The 26,026-nt window shown below is 39.7% G+C and overlaps 1 protein-coding gene across 4 annotated transcripts in view; it reads left to right on the forward strand.

The window, feature by feature from the left end:
• Positions 1-26,026, forward strand: part of tarbp1 (TAR (HIV-1) RNA binding protein 1) — a 189,617-nt gene that overhangs the window by 44,485 nt on the left and 119,106 nt on the right. For 3 of the 4 annotated variants that reach the window (XR_013578732.1, XM_078557419.1, XM_078557417.1), the window contains exons 13-17: positions 11,014-11,108; positions 16,996-17,157; positions 21,697-21,890; positions 25,081-25,342; positions 25,640-25,822. Coding sequence is in view for 3 of the 4 variants with exons in the window: in XM_078557419.1 (XP_078413545.1) it covers positions 11,014-11,108; positions 16,996-17,157; positions 21,697-21,890; positions 25,081-25,342; positions 25,640-25,822 (896 nt within the window). In the remaining variant the exon portion in view is untranslated. The remainder of the gene's footprint in view (positions 1-11,013; positions 11,109-16,995; positions 17,158-21,696; positions 21,891-25,080; positions 25,343-25,639; positions 25,823-26,026) is intronic. The other variant, XM_078557418.1, reaches the window with a different exon arrangement.

The following is a 26,026-nucleotide window of genomic DNA, read 5'->3' on the forward strand; positions in this document are numbered from 1 at the left end:
CGTAAACTGGATTGGAGATGATGGATATTAGAATGGGGCGAGTGGGAAAGATCAAAGAAGCAGTCAAAGAAAATTAAAAGGATCAGAGGGAAAACAATCTTAACACCCTGAAAGACAGCTATAGAAAGATTGTGGCAGACAGAATTGTAAATAGCTTCCTTTTTAAAGAATTGTCACAATCAAAATAACCATAGTCATCAAAATGAACCCTGAGTAACATATTGAGCATTGTAGCACAGCCTTAAACTGCTCAACTGGATGCCATTTAGCAGTGTGACTGCAATATCATGCCAGTTGTATCTCTGTTACCAGGATGGTAGCTGTGTTGCTTAACTATACGAACATATGAACAAGGAGCAGGGGTAGGCCATTCGGCCCCTCGAGCCTGCTCCGCTGCTTAATAAGATCATGGCTGATTTGATAGTAGCCTCAAATCTGCATTCCGCCTACACTGATAATCTATCAACCCCTTGCTTACCAAGAATCTATCTACTTCTGCCCTAAAAATATTCAGAGACTCTGCTTCCGCCGCCTTTTCAGGAAGAGAGTTCCAAAGACTCTCAACCCCCTGAGAGAAAATATTTTGCCTCATCCCTATTTTAAATGGCGACCCCTTATTTTTAAACGGGTGACCCCCTAGTTCTTGATCCTCCCACAGGAGGAAACATCCTCTTCACATCCACCCTGTTACGACCCCCTCAGGATCTTATATGTTTCAATCATGTCGCCTCTTACTCTTCTAAACTCCAGCGAATACAAGCCTAGCCTGTCCAACCTTTCCTCATAAGACAACCCGTCCATTCCAGGTATTAGTCTGGTAAACCTTCTCTGAACTGCTACCAATGCATTCACATCCTTTCTTAAATAAGGTGACCAATACTGTACACAGTACTCCCCCCCACAAGTACTCCAGATGTGGTCTCACTAGTGCTCTGTATAACTGAAGCATAACCTCCTTACTTTTGTATTCAATTCCCCACACAATTAAGGATAACATTATATTAGCTTTCCTAATTACTTGCTGTGCCTGCATACTAGCCTTTTGCTATTCATGCACTGAGACACCCAGATTCCTCTGCATTTCTGAGCTCTGCAATCTCTCATCATTTAGATAATATGCTTCTCTTTTATTCTTCCTGCCAAAATAGACAATTTCACATTTTCCCACATTATACTCCATTTGCCAGATCCTTGCCCATTCAATTAACCTATCTGTATCTTTTTATAGCTTCCTTTTGTCTTCTTCACAACTTACTTTCCTAGCTATCTTTGTGTCATCAGCAAATTTGACATCCCATCCATCCCTTCATCCAAGCCATTTATACAAATTGTAATCCCAGCACGGATTCCTGTGGCACAACACTTGTTAGATCTTGCCAACCTGATTAAGACCCATTTATGCCTACTCTCTGCTTCCTGTTAGCTAGCCAATCTTCTATCCATGCCAATATATTAGCCTCTAAAGCATGAGTTTTTATTTTACGCAATTACCTTTGAGATGTCACTTTATCAAATGCCCTCTGGAAATCTAAGTACAGTACATCCACCAGTTCCCCATTATCCATAGCACATGTGACTCCTTCAAAGAACTCCAATAAGTTGGTTAACCATGATTTCCCTTCCACAAAACCATGTTCACTCTGCCTGATTACCTTGAACTTATACAAGTGCCCCTCTATAGCTTCAATAATAGCTTCTAACATTTTCCCTATGGTAAATGTCAAGCTAACTGGCCTGTAGCTTCCTGCTTTCTGTCTCCCTCCTTTCTTGAATAATGAAGTTACATTTGTTATCTTCCAATCTAATTGGACCTTTCTCAAATCTAAGGAGTTTCGGAAAATTAAAACCAATGCATCAATGATCTCACTAGCCACTTTTAAGACCGTAGTATGAAGTCAATCAGGACCCGGGCACTTGTCAGCCCACAGCTGCAACAATTTACTCTGTACCACTTCACTGGTGATTGTAATTTTCCTGAGTTCTTCCCACACCACCACCCCTCCCACCCTTCCATTTCCTGATTTATAGCTGCTTCTGGGATGTTACTTATATCTCCTATAGTGAAGATTGATGCAAAATACCTGTTCAATTCATCTGCCATTTCCTTGTTTTCCATTATCAACTCTCCAGACTCACTTTTTATAGGACTCACTTTGTTAAACAGAGTCTGAAGAAGGAGTTATACGGAGTCGAAGCATTAACTCTGTTTTTCCCTCCACAGATGATGTTAGACCTGCTGAGTTTTCCCAGCATTTTCTGTTTTTGTTTCAGCTTTCCAGTATCCGCAGTATTTTGCTTTTAGCTCACTGTGTTAAATCGTTTCTTTTTAAAATATTTATAGAAACTCTTACTTTCTGTTTTTATATTTCTGGCTAGCTTTCTCTTGTACTCCAGTTTTTCCCTCTTTATTAATCTTTTAGTCATCCTTTGCTGTTCCTTATATTCTGCCCAATCTTCTGACCTTCCACCTATCTCTGCACATTTATATGCTTTTTCTTGAAGTTTGATACTATCTTCAACCTTTCTAGTTGACCATCGATGGTGTGTCTGCCCTTGGACTTTTTCTTACTTGTTGGAATATATCTATTCTGTGTGTTCTAAAGTATCCCCTTAAATGCCACTCAATACATTGAACTGGTAGAAAATATATGATTGATCTTCTTAGACAGTCCTTTGGGATCGAGAATGTCTTGCTTCCACTCCGGTTCACTGGGTTCTGAGATAGCTGATAAGATCTGTAGACTCTGCCACATGCAGGGCAGGCATGCTTGGGTGGGGTAGATGAGTTGTTTTGAGGTTTGTGTATGTGGTGTATGTAGTGTATTGAGAATTGCATTGTGCACTTTGTCCCCTTAAGGCTGCTATACACATGTACCAGGAGGGAGTCAGGAAGGAATTGATTGTTTTAACAGCATGTGCAACTCTGCTACTGAATATCTTTTTAAAAATTCTTTAACCGGATGTGGGCATCGCCTGCTAGGCTAGCATTTATTGCCCATCCCTAATTGCCTTTGACAAGGTGGTGGTGAGCCGCCGCCTTGAGCCTCTGCAATCCATGTGGTGTAGATATACCCATAGTTCATTATCTTATAGTTCCTTCTCAAAAATTTCATACTGCGTGCCTGCCGATGCCTTGACTTCACCTCTGCGTGTTCCCAACAATGTGTCTCGATGTGTTTGATGCATTCCCGAATGAACCACCTTTTTGGTCAGTCACAAGCTTGGGATTCCCATGAGTTGGCAAGGATGGTTGACCTCTTCAGAGATGCTTTGAATACATCCCAAAAGTATTTCTGTTGTCCTCTGGGGAGACTCCTGCTGCAAACAAGTTCCAAGTAGACCAGTTGCTCTGTTGTTCATTGATAGAGTTTTGTGACTGATAGTTCACTTAAAGCCATTCCAAATCCAAACAAATCAGAATATTCATAGTTTGTCAGCAGGTTGATATGATTGTAATAGAGATTTGTATTTTTAGAAAGGGCTAGCTAACCTATGTATATCCTTTTGAAACCATTAAATGGTTCAGCTCAGAATATAAACAGCTGATCTGGCTTTCTAAAATGGTTACCAGCAACTGAAGTCCCTGCTCTCAAATAGGAAAATTTAAAAAGGAATTGGAAATGGCTGTGGAAACGTAACTATCACAGTAAACCACCCAGCTTTCAACATAGGCACAGGATGGCTCCACTGTGGGGTGAAAATAAAAAGGAAGGGACTCCAGGTCAAAGCTTTCCGTGTTTCAGTGATTGGTCATGCGCCAGACATGAATATCGCCTCCTTGATTGGGAGGCTATTCTTTCTATTATCAAATTGAATGACACTTTTTTTTTTTGAAGGTCATTTAGAACACTTGGTTCAACAAGCCACATAACAAATCATGCATAAGTCACTTTAATGCAAATTTATGTTCAGTAATGAGAATTTATTTTGATTAAATCCACGTGAATGGTTGGCCGCCTCTTGCATAGTGGGCTTGTGAGCAAAGCCATTTGTAAAATAAGACTTGCTGAGTTTTGAATTGGCAGTGTTACCAAGAAGCTGAGGGCTGGCTTTATCTGTGTGACTTCTTTAGAAGAGAATGGGTTAACTCTTTCGTGCTCTTAACTATTCATCTCTGAAGGTTCCTACAGTGCAGCCATGAGGAACAGCACGATGACCATGTATAATTGTTGATGGCAACTATTCCTCCTTGCCATTGCTGCTCACATTCCATGTACAAGAAAATAAATAACCATTAGCTTTTTAGTAAACTTAATATTTTGTGGACTATTTAGCCTCTTGTGGTTATGCATAATTTAAAAAAAATGGAATTGAGCAGTTGACATGAATGTTCACATGTTTTTAGTTTTAAATTGTAGCTTTTTTCAATTTAAATGTGCAGTGGTGTGAAAATATAATGGCTACTTTCTGTCTGTGTTGTAAAGAATGAACTTGCATTTACAGCGCACCTTTCATATCCAGAAGTGCTTTTTATGCTTTTAGATTGTAATTGTCTCGTTGGATTGGACCCTGCCAGGCTTGTGTTTAACAACCACTCAGAAAGCAAATTGGAACTTTGCATTCTTACAGAGACAAACATGTTACATCCCAGTTATTTTTCATAGCAAGCCTTTTTTTTTAACAGAACATCAGCTAATCTGGCTATTGTAATGTTTACATGGCAGTGATGGGTTAATCCACAACAAGTCGATCTCAGTCTCGTGCATTGTATTTTCCAGTCCTAAATTTCAGTCCTCATTAGAAAGGGATTTCAGTCAGTATTAAGTGCAGTAGTGTGGCAGTTAGCAAAGAGCAAGCAATATACAAATAGCAATTATCTGCTTCCTTTAGAAACAACATAGTTTGCTCTAGTATAAGGGTGTTCAGCTGAGCAAGGGCAAATGTAAGATTGGGGAAACAGATAGAGGTGGAGAGAGTCACATGATAGACTGAGTACAGTAGTCATCGAGCAGCATAGAGACCGCATCCATGCAGGGCTGTGCCTTGGAGATGTATATAGTTATGAGTTGTTAATAAACACACTGTTAAACCATACAATCCTCCAGACCTCTCTGTGAGATACCAACCAACCCTTACAACATGGTGGTAGCGAAGGGTGGACCCTGAAAGCATGAAAAAGCAAAGAAACTGCACTCTGACCGTGCAAGACGTGCACCTAAATCAAAGGCACAGCTAGAGATCGCCTTAAAAAGTTCCATTGCCAAACTTGATCAAATACAGAGGCAGAGTCATAAGACCTAGCCAGATCACAAAAGGCTGAGCCAAATTTAAAGAAGAAAAAACGCTGAAAGGCAGAAGGATGATACACGGTGCAGATGAAATGAAGAACCTGAGTGAATGCAGAGCCTGAAGACCTAGCAGGGGTGAGCTAAAAAATTTAAGTTCTTAGTTAGAGTGATTTTAAAAAAGCTTCTAAGTCAGCAGCAGTCAGAGTGGCCATTTTAAAGAACACCACGAACAGCCCGAGTCCCGAGTCGGTACCTGAACAAGTAGCAGCTGCGCTCGTTCTGAACGTTATAAGTTAAATAGCAAGTAATCGGCAGTTAAAAGACCCAACAAAAGCTGGGAATTGACGGTTTCACAGCCCAAAAATGCTCAGATACTGCAGGGAAGATGGAAGAAAAAAAGCCAATGCATGGAGTCACTGCTGAGAAATTTAAAACACACAAATCATGAACGCCATTACTGCAGGAGCTTGCTAAAACCAGCAAATACGGGAAAATTCATTGCGAAGAAGCATATGGGAATGCCATCTTGGAAGAGAGAGAGAAAAAATGAAGGCTGTACTTCCCTCTAATGGAAAACAGCCCAGGATAGTAAATTAAAACTATCAGACCAATTTGAGCTCAGTCAAGAGCCAAACCAGAACCAAAATTGGGCGTCATGGAGAAGAAAATTTTTAGATTACAGGAAAGAATCAGGATTAAGTAAGAAATCAGAAGAAGAACAAGTTAATCAGTTTTTTTATATTTGTTTGGTCTATTTGCGAATGAAATAATCCTAAAACAAGGTATAGATGAGCCCTCAACCACGTTTGGTGAGACACTAAAAGCCTTTAACAAAAGTTTTAAACTCCCAAGTTGTGGAGAGCACAGACCTTTAAAAAAAGATCTAGACCACCCCTTATAAAGCACTGAAGGGGCAAGGAAACCCCAGGACAAGGGAGACAGGCGATAACAGCATTGCAGACTGGAGACCCCAGGGTGGGGGAGACAATATCTAAGCAAACCACAAGATGGTGGCAGACCATGTCAGTGCAGTGAAGTGTGTGAGCCGAAGAAAGTGGTGCAGAAGAAAGAAGAGGCTGAGAAACAGTGGAAGAAAGAGCTTTGTGAAAATGTTGCCACATTAGCCAAACTGCAACAACAAGCGGTAGTACGGAGCAAGCAGATGGCTGTGAATGAAGGAAAGCTATCTAATGTAATCCAAAAGAAACAATACCTGTAAAAAGAAAATGAAGCCATTCCACAGGAAAATATTCACATCAAAACTGATTGGAAGATTTGAAACACGAGATTTAAGCTGAGTATATATCTTTGAAAGTGCATTATAAACTAAAGTCTTCAATGAACCAAACTTTTCAAGTCCTGAACAAACAAATTTCTACGGTGTCACAAAGGCACAAAGAGGCTTTGAAGAAAACAAGTTGAATGCTGAGGAGAATGCAATAAGTGAAAATCTGAATCGTGTGCAGACTCATTATGTATCTCCAGAAAAGCACAAGGAGGAAGTAACTCTGAATTCTGTTTTTGGCAAATTGAAGAGAGAGTTGGGAAAACTCAACTAGGCACAACAGCAGGCAGAGAAAGTACTCAAAGAAGTCGCTGCCTTGAAAGACTCTTTGGAGAGTCAATACGTGCCCTGGAAAAACATGCATTCAATATCTTTTTTAACTCCAGAAAAAGCTGCATTGGAACTATCAGTAGCAACAAAATGATGTACTGAAGCGCAACCTGAGTTGGCAAGAGGTCAATAAGAAAATAAACAGTTGAAAGAACAGATAATCCTCCTTCAATATCAAATGCAAAAGTAGTACATAACCCTTCAGCATGAAGAAATGAAGACCATCTTGAAAAGCAAAAAAAGGTCAAAGACTGTTAAATTACAAAACTCAAGACAAAGCAATTGAGCTTCGCAAAGAAAAGGGAAACCTGTTGAAGGACTTTCACACACTACAAGTACCCCTTAGGTCAAAGTTTGTTCCTCTGGAAAATTACAAAGAGAAGCAAAATTAATTTAATGTCACTGAATGCATTGAAGAATCAGTTGGCAGAGAAGACTTAGCGATGTTCTACATTCCAGGAGGAAGCCAAGAGGTCCAAAAAAGAGATTGAAAAGCTGAAGAACCAGCTGAATGGAAAAGAGGGGGCATTGAAAGGAAAATCCGTGGAGCTTCCAAGCTGCGAGCGGATACTGAAACCATCCATAGCACAATTACAGAACTGAAACAAGTTAAGACTTTGCCAGAGACAAACCCGGCTAACAGTGAAACTAAAACGAAGGACAAGGGCAAAGCTGTGCTTCAGACGGAGAAAGAAAAGACAGAGAAATAAGATCGGAAAACGTAAATCCAATGCTGAAGCTCAAGGAACTAGAAGAAAAAGCATTGGATGCCTCGCAGGCACTGAGAACCATTGAGGTGTTGAAAAATGAAACGGCTGAAGTAAAAATCAAGAACCTAGAATGTCAAGAAAAAGTTGAACAGTTGCAAGAGAAAGTATATGTCCTCACAAAGGAGCATGAAGAACATCAGAAGCAATTAGCAGAAGTGAAATTACAGACGGTGAGTTCGAAGGATAGCACAGAGGAATTAGCAAAAGGAAAACTCAGAAATTACAAGTATCAAGCTAATGTGAACAGCATGAAGTTGATACTGGAACAGAAAAAGGAATTGCTGATGATTCAGAACAGTTAGTTGAATGCAGTATTAATGGCTAAAATTGATTAAATGTTGATGAGATGTGCAGTATGGAGAGCAAATCCAGACTTTAAAAACAGAAAAGGAAAATTCTAAGAAACAGATCGAGGATCTAATGAATGAGTTGAAAGAGTCTACGGAGCAATCAGTAAAATGGAAGAAAGACTCCAAAAGGAACTGAATGTTAAAGTGAAGTTGTTGAGCTTGTATAGGGATTCCACAGATAACTCTAAAACAAAGACAACTGAACTCACCAGAGTAGTTGCTGAGTTGAATGAAAAGATTCATAAGCTTGAAAAAGAATTGGAAAATAAAAGAGTAAATGAATGTTTGAGTGAAATTGTGAAACAAGTGGAAATGAAGATTCCATTTTTGAAATGTCAGCTTCCAAGAAGAACATGGTGGACCTCACAGAGATCATGAGTCCGCCCTATGAATGAATGGAGCAAACTTTCCCTTTGGAAGGAAAGGGATACGCCCATGGTATCCGATCAAAAAATACAGATTGTCGATAAAGAGAAACGAAACTCAAAGGGGTGCAAACAAACTAATCAAACGGTGACAACAAACGACTGGAAACACAGAATATTATGATTTCAACTCTAACCAGCAAAGTCAGCCCAAAGCAACTGAGACTACCACTCCAAATGCTAAGAGAACAAGATCTAGAAGAATTGTAAAGCCTCCAGACTGTCTGAATTTATAAAGAAGGGACTTGGGATGGGGGGGAGGGGAAGAAGGGGTAGCAAATAAAGATTGTATTGTAAATGTATTTGGGTATGGACTTGGGGGAGGTGTAGTGTAAGGATGTTCAACAGAGCAAGGGTTAACGTGGGTCTGCAGAAGCAGTACCGTGCACATAGTGATGTAGAGTCACATGATGGCAGACTGGGGAGAGTAGTAGTCTTGGCAGAAGCCAGTGTGGAGACAACACCCAAACAGGGCCGTACCTTGGAGATGTGTATAGTTGAGTTGTCAATAAACACTTATTGTTAAACCATACAAGGCTCCAGACCTCTCCGGGAGACATCAACAACTCTTACAACATTTGCCACAACGAGCATTCAAGAGTTGGGTTTACTTGAGGTAGAGTTTTTTTCTACATTCCTTTCGATTTGCAAGAACCTAATTCAAAATGCTATTCATCAAACTATTTTTGACGAGATCTCCTGATGTCCTTTCTTTAACCAAAAATATAGATCAAGTGGTCATTCATCAGACTTGCTTTTTGTGGGACCTCACTGTGCACAAAATGACTGCAGTATTCATTTGCATGTTGGTTGTTTGTACGTCCAAGTAGTCAATTGCATTTGACACACAGTGGGATGTTTCTGAGAATGTGATGAAGCTCTTTGTAAATGAAAAGTCCCCTTGCCCCCTCTTCCCTTCCTTCCAGCCCTGTGGCAAGCTTCTCCCTCCCTGCCTTTGGGAAAACATCCACTCAACATCTCTTCCCAATGACATGACTGAAATTGATAACATCATGTGAAAGTATGCAAATATGAACTGCATTCCAACAATCTCTAACTCAGCAAGCTGGGACTTAAAATCATCGCAACATGATTCCATCCCTACATAAAATGTTGGTGGTATTGTTGGGAAACTATACCTTCAAGAACTGTATTCTCTTTTAAAATTTGGAAGGACATTGCATTATTTGGGCACTTGGGATTTAAAAAAAAATGTCATAAGCTCACCTTGGACTGTGAGCAAGCATGCCTTTTCCAAGCAATCACCTGACCTACATGGTACTTGAGGAGGAGAGCTATTTGCTTATTTGAATAGTAATTACTTTAATGGCTGGAACAAAAAGCTGTTTTAAAGGCAAAGGCCCTGGTGATTTACTGAAAATCACCTGAGGAAGATGAGCTTTATGTTTTGAACTTGTTGTTTTGAACTCAGTTGGGAATGAACTGGGATGGGGAAAAGTTGCCCAGCTTGTGTGCTCCTTGCCTTGCCTGAAGCGGTGTGGTTATCAGTATCCAGCTAGGAATCCCCACCTCACTGGAACGTGTCTGTATTTGAAAACCTGAGAGGGAGGCCCCAAGGATTGATCCAGCTCTGTTCTCCTCCATACTGTAGCTCTGTTGGTGAGAATCTCCAGGAATCTATGGGACTAGCGATCTGTCTTCTCATGGGGTAGCTCCAGATTGACAGCATTGAAACCCTGCAAACTTTATTTTTTTTTATATAAAGTCCTTTCTTCAACCACCCATCTATGCAGAGACTCTATTTTTTGTCCTTTGTATGTGTGTGTAAAAGGGATAAATTGTTACACTTCCAGATTACCAATTGTGTGTTAACTAGTTCTTGCAACTTGTTTTAAAAAGAAATCAGTTATTCTGAGTTTATTGAAAGGGGCCTGATTAAAGTCTCTTTTATCCTGGGTCTAACCGAGCAGAGGTAAATAATTGGCCATTTTGGTGAGTGAATTAAACATTTACACTAATATGATCTGTGGAGTGGTGGGGCCAGATCAGCTATGCAATCCTCTCACTCCGGTCGTAACAGTATATTAATTTGAAATATATTAATCTCTGTGTATGCTTGCAAGATATTCACTTCTTCTTTGCCACATAATTTTAATTTTACACGGCCACACAGATTTATTTTTGGCTGAACCCAAAATTCCAATCCTAATATCTAGGGGCTGGAGTTTCATCCTGATTTGTAATTTGGGCCAACAATAAGACTATGGTTGCAACCCATAAAAATTCACGGTTCCCTCCCCCACTTCAGAAAAAAATCACCGAAATTTAAATTTTGCAATGCATTAAGAGAGTCTCTGTCTTCAAAACTGCAAAGTGCATTCAGTAGGCCTGGGTTAATGACTTGAAGATCTGCCTTTGTAATTGCCTTTCTGGGCCTGACGTTAATTGGTTGCTGTCAAGCATTCTGCAAAATGAGGTTGACACTGATTACTTGCTTTTCAGAATGTATCATGCTTAGCAATTTAGTGAACATATTCTCAATTATCAACCTGTTTTTCAAAGTTATTCATTTTTTTGTTTCTAGGCCAGTAGCGAATTACAACAGAAAATAACTTTCATCAAGTGGATTAACTCATGTAAATCATCTATTATCTTTGTCTTTAGATAGGGTGCTGAATGTACTACGTGAATGTGTCATGTCTTCAGTGGAGCAAGTCTTGGAGTACACACTCAGGAGGTTGACAAGTGAACTACAAACTGTAAGTGGAGGCATTGGCCATAATTTTTCAAACTTCCTTAGACTCGTGGATGGTGCTAGAGGACTGGAGAATTGCAAATGTTGCACTCTTGCCAAAAAAGAGTGTAAAGATAAGTCCAGCAATTACATGCCACCCAATTTAACCTCGGTGGTGGGGAAGCTCTAGAAATGATAATTCAGCACAAAATTAATAGTCATGTGGGCAATTGCAGGTTAATTAAGCAAATCCAGCATGGATTTGTTAAGGAAAACCGTGTTGAACTAACTTTTGATGAGTAACAGAGGGGGTTGATGAGGGTAATGCTGTACATGGGCTTCCAAAAGCATTTGATTAAGTGCCGCATAACAGACTTGAGAGAAAAATTATAACTCATGAAATAATAGGGACAGTAACAACATGAATTGAAATTGGTTGAGTGACAGGAAACAGAATAGTGGTTAATGGTTGTGTTTCAGACTGGAAGAAGATTTATAGTGGAGTTCCCCAGTGGTCATTGTTGGGACCCTTGCTCTTCCTGATATATACTAATGACCTAGATCTTGGTGTAGAGTGCACAATTTCAAAATTTGAGAATGATATAAAGCTTTAAGTATTGTGAACTGTGAGGAGATAGCGTGGAACTTCAAAAGGACATAGACACGCTCGTGGAATAGGCGGGCAAGTAGCAGATAAAATTTAATGTAGAGAAGTGTGAAGTAATTTATTTTGGTAGGAAGAATGCTGAGAGACAACATAAAATAAAGGGCACAATTCCAAAGAGGCTGTAGGAACAGAGGGACCTGGATGCATACGTGTGTAATTCATGGAAGGTGCCAAGTCAGGATGAGAGAACAGTTAATAAAGCATATGGCATTCCTGGGCTTTATCAAAAAGGGCATTGAGTACAAGAGCAAGAAAGTTGTGTTCACTTGTATAAAGCACTGGTTTGGCCTCAGCTGGAGTATTGTATCCAGTTCTGGGCACCACACTTTAGGAAGGATATGAAGGCATTAGAGAAGGTGCAGAAAAGATTCACGAGAATGATTCCAGGGGTGAGGGACTTCAGTTACTTAGAAAGATTGAAGAAGTTGGGACTGTTCTCCTTGAGAAGAGAAGGTTGTGAGGAGATTTGATAGAGGTATTCAAAATTCCGGGGCCTGGGATTAGATAGGGAGAAGCTGTTCGCATTGGTGGTAGGATTTAGAACCAGTCACCAATTTAAGGTAACTAGCAAAAGAAGAAATTGCGGCATGAGGAAAAAGTTTTTCACACAGCGAGTGGTTAGGATCTGAAATGCACTGCCCGAGTATGTGGTGGAGGCAGATTCAATCGGGGCATTCAAGAGGGAATTTGATTATTATCTGAAAAGGAAGAATGTGCAGGGCTATGGGGAGAAAGAGGCGGAATGATTTGAGGTGAATTTCTTCTTCAGAGAGCCAGCAGAGATCTGATGGGCCAAATGGCCTCTTGTACTACAACCATTCTATTATTCATTCAATGATTCTGGGTATATCAAATTCAGCTTAGTCATTTCTGCTCAATATAGAGTATGGTTCTCTAACTCTCTGTTTATACTGATGTGTAATTAGCATTTTTACCAAAGCAATAACTGGTACCTAGTATTATGCAAATAACATCAGATACAACAACAGCAATTTATATTTATGTTCATATATCGGTGATAGGGGAACAGGACTTGGTTTAAGTCAATTGGAGGATAGCTTTGTATGACTTCAAGTTTACAAAGGGTAGAATGTGGGAGACAAGCTGGGAGTGCGTTGGAATAATCAAGCCTAGAGGTAACAAAAGCATGTGAGGGTTTCAGCAGCAGATGAGCTGAGGCGGTTGAAATAAGGTGATGTTACAGAGGTCGAACTAAGCATTTAAGTGATGGCATGAATATGAGGTAGGAAGCTTATCTTGGGATTGAATGTGACACCAAGGTTCCGAACAGATTGGCTTAATCGCAGACTGTTGCCAAGGAAAGAAATGGAGCAGGAAGCTAGGGAATGGAGTTTGGTGTGGGGATTGAAAAATATGGCTTCAGTTTTCCTAATATTTATTTGGAGGAAATTTCAGCTCATCCAGGACTGTATGTCGGTTAAGCAGTCTGATAATTTAGCAACAGTGAAGAAGTTGAGAGAGGTGGTTGTAAGGTAGAGGTGGGTGTCTTCAGTGTACATTTGAAAGCTAACACTATGCCTTCAGATGACGTTGCCAAGGGGCAACGTGTAGATGTGGAATAGGAGGGACCCAAGGATAGAACCTTGAGGGACACCACAGGTGACCGTGCAGGATCTGGAAGAGAAGCAATTGCAAGTGATTCTTTGGCTATGATTAGATGGATAAGATTGCAACCAGATGAGAGCAGTTCCACTCAGATGGATGACAGTGGAGAGGTATTGGAGGAGGATGATGTGATTAACTGTGCTAAAGGCTGCAGACAAATCAAGAAGAATGAGGAGGGACTTTGTGACAGTCACATCAGATGTCACTTGGGACTCTGAGAGGAGTTTTGTTACTGTAGCAGTGGCAATTTAAATGCATGGCATTGAATTGGATTTTCATGGATGCTAGCAATCTTCTATGTCGCACGATGTACTGTTTTGTAAAGACAGCAGGGTTATGCCATGTAACTCATAGTATATTCGGCTGCTGCTGAGGTGAATCTGTATTTAAACTGCTGTTTTGCTTTAAGGCCACAAAGTCACATTGCTATTTTAAGCAAAGTCTGATGTTAGTCAGCGTTTAGTCAGCGTTTAATTGTTGGTGGGTGAAGAAAACTTGTAGATTGGTAGATGCTTGTCCAGGTTCAGAAGTGTATGCCTTTCTTTCTCTATTTTTAATATATATTTTTGATGCATTGAAAATTGATGTCCGAATCATGACATGCCTTGAGTTCCTACAGAAGGAAGGAAAAGCTTGCATTTAGACAGCACCTTTCAGGACGTCCCAAAGTGCTTTACAGCCAATGAAGTATATTTGAAGTGTAGTCACTGTTGCAACGTAAGGAACTTGGCCAATGATTTGCACACAACAAATAGAGATAATGACCAGATAATCTTGTTTTAGGAGGTGGTTGAGTGATAAATATTGGCCAGGACACTGAGGAAAAGCTCCCCTGTTACTCTTCAAAATTGGTGCAGTGGTATCATTTGCACCCACCTGAGAGATCAGCCTCAGCTTAACGTTTCATCAGAACGCAGACACCTCTGATAGTGCAGCACTCCCTCATTGATAGACTGTAGCGTCAGCAAAGATTTTATACTCAAGTTGCTGAAGCTGGGACATGAACTCAACATTCTGGCACAGAGAGGAGTGTGCTAACAATTGAGCCACAGCTGACAGTGTTCGGTTGAACCTCAATTAACCTCAGTAAAGATTGGAGGGGGTACAGTGCTGTTTCAGTAGAATTCAGGGTTCCAAAGGTTAAATTATGAGGACATATTGCATAAATGTGGTTTGTATTCACTTGAGTTAGAAGTTGAAGAGTAACTAATCAAGATGTTGACAAAGGAATTTGATAGGGTAGACATAAATAAACTTGTTTCTCTGGTGTGGGAATCAAGACCAAGGGGGAATAAGCTTAAAATTAAAGCTAGGCCATTTAAGAGTAAAATTAGGAAGCAATTTTTCACATAAGTAGTGGAAACCCTGGAACTCTGTCTCTCAGAAAGCAGTAGGTGTTGCATCATTTAAAATTTCCAAGATCCGACATAATCTGAGTGAATGGTTTAAGGGGCTAAGTGGACCACTTATATTCTTACGAAATCTAAACAGATTAATTGGGATAGCCTTTCAATACAATGAAAATGAAGCAGGTTCTATAAAAGGCATTTGATTTGTACGCTAGATGGTGAAAATAAAAATCCTCTCCAATTTGTCTACAAATCCATGCATCCAGCCTGTTAAATGATTTAAATAAAAACGTTAAATTCATAACAATGAAATAATTATGCCTAGACAAGTTCTCTGTTGAGAATCAGCAGTGTAAATGAAAGCTCCTTGTAACCGGACATTGTGGATTTAATTACCAAGGCACCAGAAGTTGGTATAAACAGGTGTTATGACCACAGCCGATGTTAATTGCTGCGCAAACCAAATCCCAGAGGAAAACATGGCTTACGGGTAATACACTTTTTTTAATTCTGCAAAGGAGAAGAAGACGTACTGATTTCAGCAGCAAGAAACCCAGTAACATTTTTGGGATTTTAAAAATTAAAAGTGAAAGTTTTATTAACAAGAATTAATAAAAGACTTAAGCACACAAGATTACAGTTACATAGTTAAACTTAGTCTTACAAAATATTCCCCCAGAAAGACACTCTACTTGGTCAGACCCACAAGTAAACACCTTCCAGGCAGCACTCCCTTATAGATGTTTAACTATAAAAATATAGTAATATTACCCAAGGCAAACTGCTGTATCTTTAATAAGGGAATACCACATGACCTGTAACTCTCTTCCACACTGTTGGGAAAATTCAAACCTCAAAATAAAACTGCTTTTTGCAGCCCAAGACTTTTCTGGCTTGACTGGATAACTGATTCAAACTGCATCTTCTCCCAGCCCAGAGCCACAGTTCAGCTGCTTCATCTCTCAGCTCCAACTCAACAGCTACCCTAAGACCGCAACAGTAACTCTAAAATATGTATTTTCTCTTTCATCCTAGGTTCCATTGTACTCACATCTCGTTGAAACTCAAATCCTTCCAAATATAAGATCTTTCATGTTTCCATCTTATCTTTGCTTTCGGGCTAATAAAATATAATATCCCCACTTCTATTTACCTGAGGAGCTCCTGCAAGATGCAAACATGTTTCTTTGTACCTCTGACTTCCCTTTGATATTCAAACAAACTCTCCACTTATCTAAAAATGCAATTGTTAGATCTAACCTATTCACTTGTACCTCAAACCTAACACCTCTGTCCTTTTCATGTTTTAAAAACCCTGTCTCCTTTTACCACCAGACAACCTGTCTTCTTTTAAACTCTGCCCAGCTTAATTAAGTCATACACACACGCGCACACACACACACACACACAGCCTTTTTCACAGAATAACACAATATTCACCAAAAACATTAAAAAACATATATTTCTCACACAGGGTATAAGTTAATTTCCCCTGTGGGGGAAAAAAAAAACAATTTCCACTAGGTTTATTTCAGCTAAATACAGTTCTCTAGTAGAATGATGTGAATAACCACCTGCATTTGGAATCCATGAGGAACTGATATTGCGGCTTTCTGCTTCTTAAACTTGCCATGTCTCAAAGCATTTTAATCATCTCCCTCAAGATACTTTGTGACAACAAGTGTCTGTGTTTTAAAACTACAAAAATATGTGATCTTAAAGAATTAATAAACACTGACAAACTATCCTAATTGTTAATAACCTGTTGCCACATTTTGACATTTGCAGCATACTTTGGAAAAACAGATGCCCTCTGATACTATTGTTTTCTGGGGATTAAAAATAGAGCTCGTAAGCTTCCAAAAAGCTTGGCAGTTGCCAATTTTTAACCCCAAGATAGATGTTTTGATTTGAACAATGCTGCCGAGTTTCTTGCATGATTCCTTGTGTGCTGTCTTGGCATTGGTGCTTAGGGAGGGGTAGCAGTTGTTACACACTGTGAGATAATTCCTTCTGTTAGTGATTTTGTAGTGAAATTGTAAACACGTGTTTAATGGGCTGCTGTCACTTCTGTTACGAATAGTAAGCAAGGAAATTCATTAAAGTGCACCCTGTCTGGAGATTTTTTTAAAAGTAGGATTAGAGAAGGTTTTGGTATGATTATTTGGTATGATAGTATGACTAAGCAGTGGTCATTGAACAAGTAAGCATCGAGGCCCATTTTTTCCACTCAGTTGTTCTAAATCCACAATGTTTCTGCTTAATTTGAGGTTTTGGACCTTGACAGATGTCGCCTCTACCTTGCTGTGATGAGTGAGATAGTGAAGACACTTTCAACGGTGGGCTGGACGAGAGGCTCCTGCATCTGGAGCTACATCTCTTCCCTGACGCAGGTTTCGATTCAGTATCTTCAGGCTCCCAATGATAACGAGGTACTCTATCCTTCCATTCTAATGTATATTATCTAATGTATCAGAATACTTTTACTCAACCCCACCTCCCCCACCACTTCTTACAGAACAGAATTGTCCAGTGCCAGGTCTTTGAAAAAGCCAACCAATTGGTCACCCTCCCCCTGCTCTTTCCCTAAAGCCCTTTAAATCTTTCCAATTCCAGTATATATCCAATTCCCTTTTGAAAGTTACTCTTGAATCTGTTTCCACCACCAATTCGGGCTGTGCTTTCCCGATCATATACATTGCATTACGTAGAAAAAATTCTCCTTGCCTCCCCTTTCGCAGATTCCCTTCAATATCTGTCCTCTGGTTGCCACCCCTCCTGCTAATGGAAACAGTTTCTCATGTAAATAATATGTGTACTTGAAATATAAGAACAATTTCAAATCAAATGCTTCTGCAGAAGGTTGAGGGTTTTAAAGCAGTTTATAAAAAAAGGTATTAGTCAGCCATATGGACTTCTACATATACATTTACTTACAGTTTTAATAATTAATAGGACAGCTTTAATTCTTTATTTTTGCAAAAATTTGGCAGACCTCAGAAGGCACATCGGAGTTCCAATTTAAAAATCTATTTCAAAATAAAATTTAAATTTAAAAAATAACACAGTCAGCAGATGCCATGTGTTTGGGGATTGGTAGTATTAACTTCAAATGTCCACTGACTTTTACTCCCAGATGTTTTTATTTTGATAAGGATAATTGCTGTGGTTAAACTTTCCATGTTAATTTTCCTTTATATAATTAATTTCCATGCCTGCCACTCTCCTTTGTTTTCCCTTGTGAAAATGTCAGTGACATTTCTGGAGAACACCTTGACTGCACGCTACAGTAAGGGTTGGTATTGTTTGATGAAAGCCTTGAGCGACTGGAGCAGCCAAATTATACCCCCTCCAAATATTTCACTCACAAATTTCAATAAATAACTGGCAGATGCACAAATTTCATAGTACGATATTGCACGGAGGAAGGCTATTTGGCTTGTGTCGGCTGTCTTGGTTAGTTCCGCTCACCTGCTCTTTCCCTAAAGGCTTGTAATTTTGTTTTGGCCCCATCAAGTATTTTTGCCTTAACAGATCACTGTACCCAACTGCTACTTTAGTCTTATGCAATGCACAATGGTAACAATTTTAACTGACCATTGACCATAGTAGCATCTGGACAAGAGGAAACCGTTTCAATCTAACACTTTATGGATAACTACTTACCTTGAGTGAAATCATGAGAAATAATCAAGCCTCATAGTGTAGGACACCACAAAAATTGAAGAGGATAAAAGGGAAGATGAGATAGATCAGACAGTGGTGATTGTGTAATGTTGAGTTTGGAGACTTTAGAAACAACAACAATGTATTTATATAGAGTTGAGATAGAGGATCAGCCATGATCATATTGAATGGTGGAGCAGGCTCGAAGAGCCGAATGACTTACAGTTGCTCCTGTTTTCTATGTTTCTATGTCTTTAATTAAACACCCCAAGGTGTTTCACAGGAGCATTACAAAGCAAAATTTGACTCCGAGCCACATAAGGATACATTAGGGCAGATGGCCAAAAGCTTAGTCACAGGATAGGTTTGAAAGAGCGTCTAAAAGAGGAAAGAGAGGTAAAGAGGAGGCAAGTGTACATCAGAGGCAGAGAGAAAATCCTGAGCCAGCAGCCTGTCCAAAACAAGTTGTCTGCAGTAAGCAGTCTGTTTGCAGCAGAACCTTCTGGGCGCAGATCTCTATTAATAGTCATCTACGTACCCACCGAAACCCTACCAAACACCCAGATGATGGACAAGGTCATCCTCACCTCGAAGGACGACAGCAAACAAAACATGCTGGATATTCTCTTTGGATAAGTGTGCTTTAGAAAATGATTTAGTAATGGTTTAGAAGCTCAAAAGAATAGGTGACAAAACACCTAGAAACATTTAAACACATTGAACTCTGCAAAGCATAATTCCTGGATTATTTACTTGGCCCCTATTTTGGCAATTGTTTGCCGCTGCAGATTTATTCCATCATGTCCTCTTTCCTTTAAATAAATTATTTTAAAAATCCCTTGACTGTGACCCTTTCATGGTAAAGTACTTCCCAATATCTTCGTTATTTACCAAATGACGTCTGTATACGTAAATGCATATATTTAAAGCATTTTTTTTTACATGTTCTTACTTCAACTTAAGTTTCTTTGTCCTATGCAATGATTTGGGCTAAGAGCATCGAGGTATTTTCAGATCTCTGAGAATCCTGTTCTTAACATGCGTTTGGAATATTAATGAAGCCTGGGATAATTTTTCCCTCATTTCCCCCTTTCATCACTCTTCACCTCTACTTGACAGCATAGCTAAGATTGGGAATTTGGAAACCGTGGGCACAAGATGTCCCCTATTATGGTATGGTGGATGATTATGTTTTAAAGTTTTTCATTGTTGTAAAAAGCCCTTTGAGTTTTTGTTTAAAAACTGTCCTGCCAATAATCCTGAAGGCCCGACTGTTTCAATTGACCTCCTGGATATTTTCCTTGCCTTCTTTATTAACTTTTAAATTGGATCCTGTCTTTTAACCCTCTTGCTTGGATGCCTCCTACAGAATACCACCCAACAAATCATGCTCCCGAGTCCCATCTTGTTCGACCCTGTCAGGCAACTGAGGTGCCCTCTGGGAGTTCTTTGCTATCTTTGTCTGATTTAACTGCTGCTTTTATTTCTCTGACCTTTCTACCTGTGGCAGTGAAGTAACTGATGTTCTTCCAGCTGGCATTGAAGATATCATAACTCCACTCTTCCCTTCTGTGAGGCCCACTATACATCTTGGTTTAATCAGGCCTATTTTTCTTTCTCCTAAAAATGCTTTACTTATTGCACGTAAAAATTCTGCTTCACAATCGCCTGGCCTCTTGAAGTGCCTGAGATCAGTTTGTTTCAGTTCCAACTTCTGTGAAGTTATTTTTAGAGGTGTCCTTCAGTGGGCAAGTGAGAATTGTATGGCTTGTTTTCTCCAAGTTTATTCAAAGGCCATATCTTCATGTTTCTCTTGAGTCTAGTGAGCCGCTTACTACCTCTTACCTTTTTGGCATTATCCTAGTCCTCCTTAAAGCCAACTTCTTTGGCTTTATTAGATCTCCTCCATTTGTAAAACTACTTTGAAGAACCTCAGTTTAGTAGGAAAAAGCTCCAGGAAATTTCTCCCAGACCCTGGATGCAATCAAGTAACCTTCAGGAGATTATGGTACTTCACATATCTATCATATTTGCAACTACCATTTCTAACTTGAAGTCCTCCTTCCTCAGGAACTTGTCTATTGCCTTTAGGAAGTATTGTAGGGAATCAGTATTTGCAGCATGTTTTGGCAATCTGTCTCAGACTCACTGGGAAGATAACTGTTTCCTAGCATCTTTGTGCATTTTATAATTATGGCCCCAGTTCACCAGTCTCCTCTATGAAATTCAATTAAATCTATTTTTAAAAATCTCAACAATGTCGCTTCTAAGTCTGCATTTCTTTCATGAAAGTAAGTTAAATGTTTCTATTTTAAAACATTGATCTTGGGATGTGGTGATGCCTATTTCTAGTTATCCTGAGAAGGTAGTGGTTCGCCTTCTCAAATAGCTACCTGAGTGGCTCGTTCCTCTATTCAGAGGGCATTTAGAAGTAACCATTTGGTGTGGACTAGAGCCACGTATAGGCTGGATAGAGAGGGTGCTTCCCCTGAGTGAACAAGTTGAGTTTTTAATGATCATTTAACAGACTTCATGGTCAGTTTTTCTGGTGCTAGCCCATAAATTTATCAGGTTTATTGAGTCCAATTCCAAATTTTTGATTTGAACTCAGAACCTCTGAATTGTTAGACCAGTACCATCACCAATGCATTCCTTTACATGAGGCAAAGCATTGTTTTGGGCCCCCTCCTTGATTTTTTTCTATCTTAAAGATGCTGTACAAATATAAATTCTTATAAAGCTTTGTTAATTTTTTATGCACTTGTTAAAATGAGTTTTTTTAATCCTTTCATGGGATGTGGGTGTTGCTGGTAAGGCCAGTATTTATTGCCCATCCATCACTGTCCTTGAACAGAGTGGCTTGCTAGGCCATTTCAGAGGGCAGTTAAGAGTCAACCACATTGCTGTGGGTCTGGAGTCACAGGTAGGCCAGACTGGGGAAAGATGGCAGATTTCCTTCTCTAAAAGACAGGGAACCAGATGGGTTTTTACAATAATCAATGTTTCGTGGCACCATTAACTGAGACTGCCTTTCAATTCCAGATTTTTAAATGAATTAAATTTGAAATTCCATCAGCTGCGGTAGGATTTGAACCCTTGTCCCCAGAGCATTAGTTTGAGCCTCTGAATTATTAGTCCAGTGACATTACCACTACACCACTGTCTTCCCTGTCTAAAGCCATGCAAATTTAATGTGCCACTCTGTTTAAATTTCTTACTATTATCCAACATGCAAAATTATGAGATATGAATGCCTATAGAGTTAATCTGAAGGTAAATAAGTTCAGCTTTGTTTTGTGTCACAGGTTCTGAAGTTAGGACAACAGATCCAAATGGTGGTTGCTAGAGCTTCTTTAGCTTGGGTTTGCAAGGTTACTGCCCAGTATCCAGAGGTGCAGCTTGACTCCCTTGAGGCTGTCAAGACACTGGTCAAATCTGTTTTAATTGGCCCCTTCAACCAGAATCTTGAGAAACCTTTCTGCAATAAGCAAGATAACGGGTAAGTAATACAAACAATTTACTATTTAAAATGTGAAACTAGTGTGCAGGGAAGTCCAAAATGAATATTAAAGTTTTCCAGTGAATATTAGAGATCAGAGAAAATTAGAGGATGGAGTTTCACTGTAACTTACTTATCCATCCAAGAAGTGCTATTCTACCTACTTCAAAAGTCTTAATAATTTTTAAAATTTATTTGGTCATGGGATGTAGGCGTCACTCGCTTGGCCAGCATTTGTAGCCTATCCTTAATTGCCCTTGTTCAGGGGGCATTTAAGAGTCAACCACATTGCTGTGGGTCTGGAGTCATATGTAAGCCAGACCAGGTAAGGACAGCAGATTTCCTTCCCTAAAGGGCTTAGTGAGCTATATCTGCAATGGTTTTGTGGTCATCATCAGACTTTCTAATTCCAGATGTTTGCTGAATTACAAATTTCACCATCTGCCGTGGTGTGATTTGAACCCCAGTCTCCAGAGCTTTACCCTGGGCCTCTAGAATACTAGCCCAGTGATAAAACTTCTAGGCCACCGACTCCCCACTTGCAGCTTAGTTCTCCCAGATCCAGGTTAGCCCAAATTTCAGATCTCTACATTCACCAGTAAGCAACTCAGCTGACACCAGCTAGAGGACATGTAAGCTAATAATTCCCTGGTGTCCAGCTTGGATTAAAACCCTTTCTGGCTGTGTTTCGGAGGTATCCAAGTCAATACACTGATGTAATAGTCGTACTTGTTCGGGAAAGGAAACTAAACCTCAACAAGATTAGAGTTTGGGAGAATTGTCCATGTAATATTAAAAATAATCAGTCTTAGCACTTATTTGTTTTTCTGCCTGGCTAATTTTTTATGTTGACTGGAAGGAACTTGAAGTGAATTGTTCAAACGTTGCCAGGTCCAACACATGACCTGATATTGGCAAAGTGCCCAGTGAAGGCTAGTTCTTTTCCCCTTATGAAAAGTGATGAATGGGATGCCCCGAGACCTGCTTATACCCATTGTAGCAGACAACTCGACAATGGGCAGCATAAATAGTGGAATGGGAACAAGCGCTCTGCCTGCTTTCTTGGGTGGCTAATGACACAACAACCTATATTGTGTTGACCAGCCTGCACACCAGATGTTTTTAATTAAATTAGTGATTTGCCAGCTAATCAAAATCTGAGGTTATAGTAGAACCACACATGAATATGAAGCCAACAGTGTTTTTTTAATATATAATTCCGTATTCCTAGAACAATATTATTCTGTCCATAATAATCACCCAAGTTGCATGTGAGCTCTGAGTTAGTGCCAACAGCTCTTTACTTCACCTTACCAGAAATAAATATGCCAAGTTTTTCAACCCATCAGACAACACACTCCAGAATGGATTGCCGTGTTAAACAACAAAAATGCAATCTATTAATAAGCAAAGAGTATGCTTACAATTAACGTGATCGCACAATGGCTGCTTTTGCCATTAAAGCCCGCAGCTTTCAAATGCATTTCAAAGTATTATCCCATCTGCTGCAAATTCATCATTTTTTTCATTTAAAGTTTCATCAATCAGAAAGCTGGAATTTTAATAACAAAAAGCTGTCAGCAAATACAACAACTTGAGGAAGAATTGGTGCAGTTGAACCAAATTTGGTACCGTGGTGCAAGACGCTAGTAAGCCAGACGGTCTGATGTTTAGTCAGATGCAGTGCTGGCCAAGGCTAATAATTATGAGGCATTTATTATTGTAACTGTATAAACACTTATGATTTTACAAGTACGCATGATGTGTGACGCTGCACAACAGATAGAATCCCAAGTCCTAATCCACCCCAGCACATTAGGTGTACTGGTTTATGGTAACTTAATAAATCTAATTATAATTTTATGACACACGGCTCCCGCAGGATTTTTGGTAACGATTTGGAGTAAAGTTTGTTCATTATGGTGAAAACTTTCTACTCGCTGTCAAATGTTTTAATGTTGTTATTTTTACCTTCCCCCAGAAGACATTTTGTGAATAAGGGGACAACAAATTCTAGACGTCGGCACTCCAGAGTGCACAGTGCTGTCATGATACAAGAATTCTATCCTTGCATATTTACAGCAGAGGTCACTGGAATTGCCCAGTTATTCTGCTTTTAGTGGTTTATTTTTTAAGTTGTGGCAAGTACCTACGCTTCAAACTCCTTGTATGAGTTTGAGAGTCTAAGGCAATTTATCATTTTTGGGTGAATAGTAAGAGGCATTTCCGGAACCAAAACAAAAATAAAAATACCTGGAAAAACTCAGCAGGTCTGACAGCATCTGCGGAGAGGAACACAGTTAACGTTTCGAGTCCGTATGACTCTTCACCAGAACTAAGGAAAAATAGAAGAGAGGTGAAATATAAGCTGGTTTAAGGGGGGGGCGGGGTGGGACAAGTAGAGCTGGATAGAGGGCCAGTGATAGGTGGAGATTGCCAAAAGATGTCACAGACAAAAGGACAAAGAGGTGTTGACGGTGGTGATATTATCTAAGAAATGTACTAATGGTGACATTAAGGGTAGAAAGCAGGATGAGCAAGGTACAGATAGCCCTAGTGGGGGTGGGGTGGGGGGAAGGGATCAAAATAGGCTAAAAGGTAGAGATAAAACAATGAATGGAAATACATTTAAAAATAATGGAAATAGGTGGGAAAAGAAAAATCTATATAAATTATTGGAAAAAGGGGGATCGGAAAGTGGGTGGGGATGGAGGGGAGAGCTCATGATCTAAAGTTGTTGAACTCAGTATTCAGTCCGGAAGGCTGTAAAGTGCCTAGTCGGAAGATGAGGTGCTGTTCCTCCAGTTTGCGTAGAGCTTCTCTGGAACATTGCAGCAAGCCAAGGACGGACATGTGGGCAAGAGAGCAGGGTGGAGTGTTGAAATGGCAAGCGACAGGGAGGTCTGGGTCATGCTTGCGGACAGACCGAAGGTGTTCCGCAAAGTGGTCACCCAGTCTGCGTTTGGTCTCTCCAATGTAGAGAAACCGCATTGGGAGCAACGAATGCAGAAGATAAGTAATAAGAGGCATTTCTGGACCTTAAATGTGGGAGGAGCAGAATATTTTGTATGTTGACATTACATAATGGCTTTGCATTTCATTACATTTTCATAATTTATACTACTGTAAAATGTTAGGTTAGTGCTCTACTGCTCCTTGCTTAAAAAAACACAATCTTTTTTTGGTTTAGACTTTTAGCGGATGGATCTTCAGCTCAGGGCTGGGGAAAGATATCTACACAGTATGTCCATGATCAGTGGGCCTGCATCTATTTTATTTGGAACAAATTTGAGCAGTCATCTGAAAGTGTAGCCAACAAGAGTTGTGAGCTTTCGTTACCTGTTGTAGAAAATCCAGCACTCATTCTCCACGCCTGCATAGAAGCGGTTAACATTGTTCCATCGGACCAAGTGCTCCCCATTCTGCAATGCATGAAGATTCTCATTCCTAAGGTGAGCAAGATTAAATATGACAGATATTTGACTGGTAGGGACTAAGACATTGCTCATTTATTCCTGCAGTAAATATTTTTGCTATTTTTTTTTCTTGCAAATATAAAATATAGCTTTCATGCTCATGCTGACCAAAAACTGCATATTTGTAACTATAATTGTGTTTTTTAATCTTTGTAGGCCTGTAAATGCTCCTCCTAACAATTTGTGATAGAAATATATGCAAACTGTAATGAAATTTCAATCTTTTTATTTGACTGTGTTTTACTGTGCAATAGAACTTCTTGATTTATTCAGCTTTACAGGTCAGAAGAGTCTCTGTGTGTGAAATCTCTTGATCTAGCGTGGAAAGCTGTTCTGGACCTGAACAGTAACCAGCTGCATTTTTGGCCTACTTTAAATGCTTACATACAGATTGCCTTTCACCATCAGCTCCTTAGCATAACTGGGGAATGTGGCATTGGAATAAAAGTGAAAGAGGTAAGATATGCTTTACCACCTCCCATTTAACAAGATCCACTCTTGTGAATTATTATTATTAAATAATTCACAGAATTGTAGAAGCACTGAAGGAGGCTTTTTGGCCCATCATGCTTATCTCAGCTCTTTGAAAGGGCTGTCTGATCAGTCCAGCTCCCCAATTCTTTCCCCATAGCACTGTAAATTTTTCCTTTTCAAGCGTAT

This window comes from Cetorhinus maximus, chromosome 14 (assembly GCF_964194155.1).
Source record: "Cetorhinus maximus chromosome 14, sCetMax3.hap1.1, whole genome shotgun sequence".
Lineage (NCBI taxonomy): Eukaryota > Metazoa > Chordata > Chondrichthyes > Lamniformes > Cetorhinidae > Cetorhinus > Cetorhinus maximus.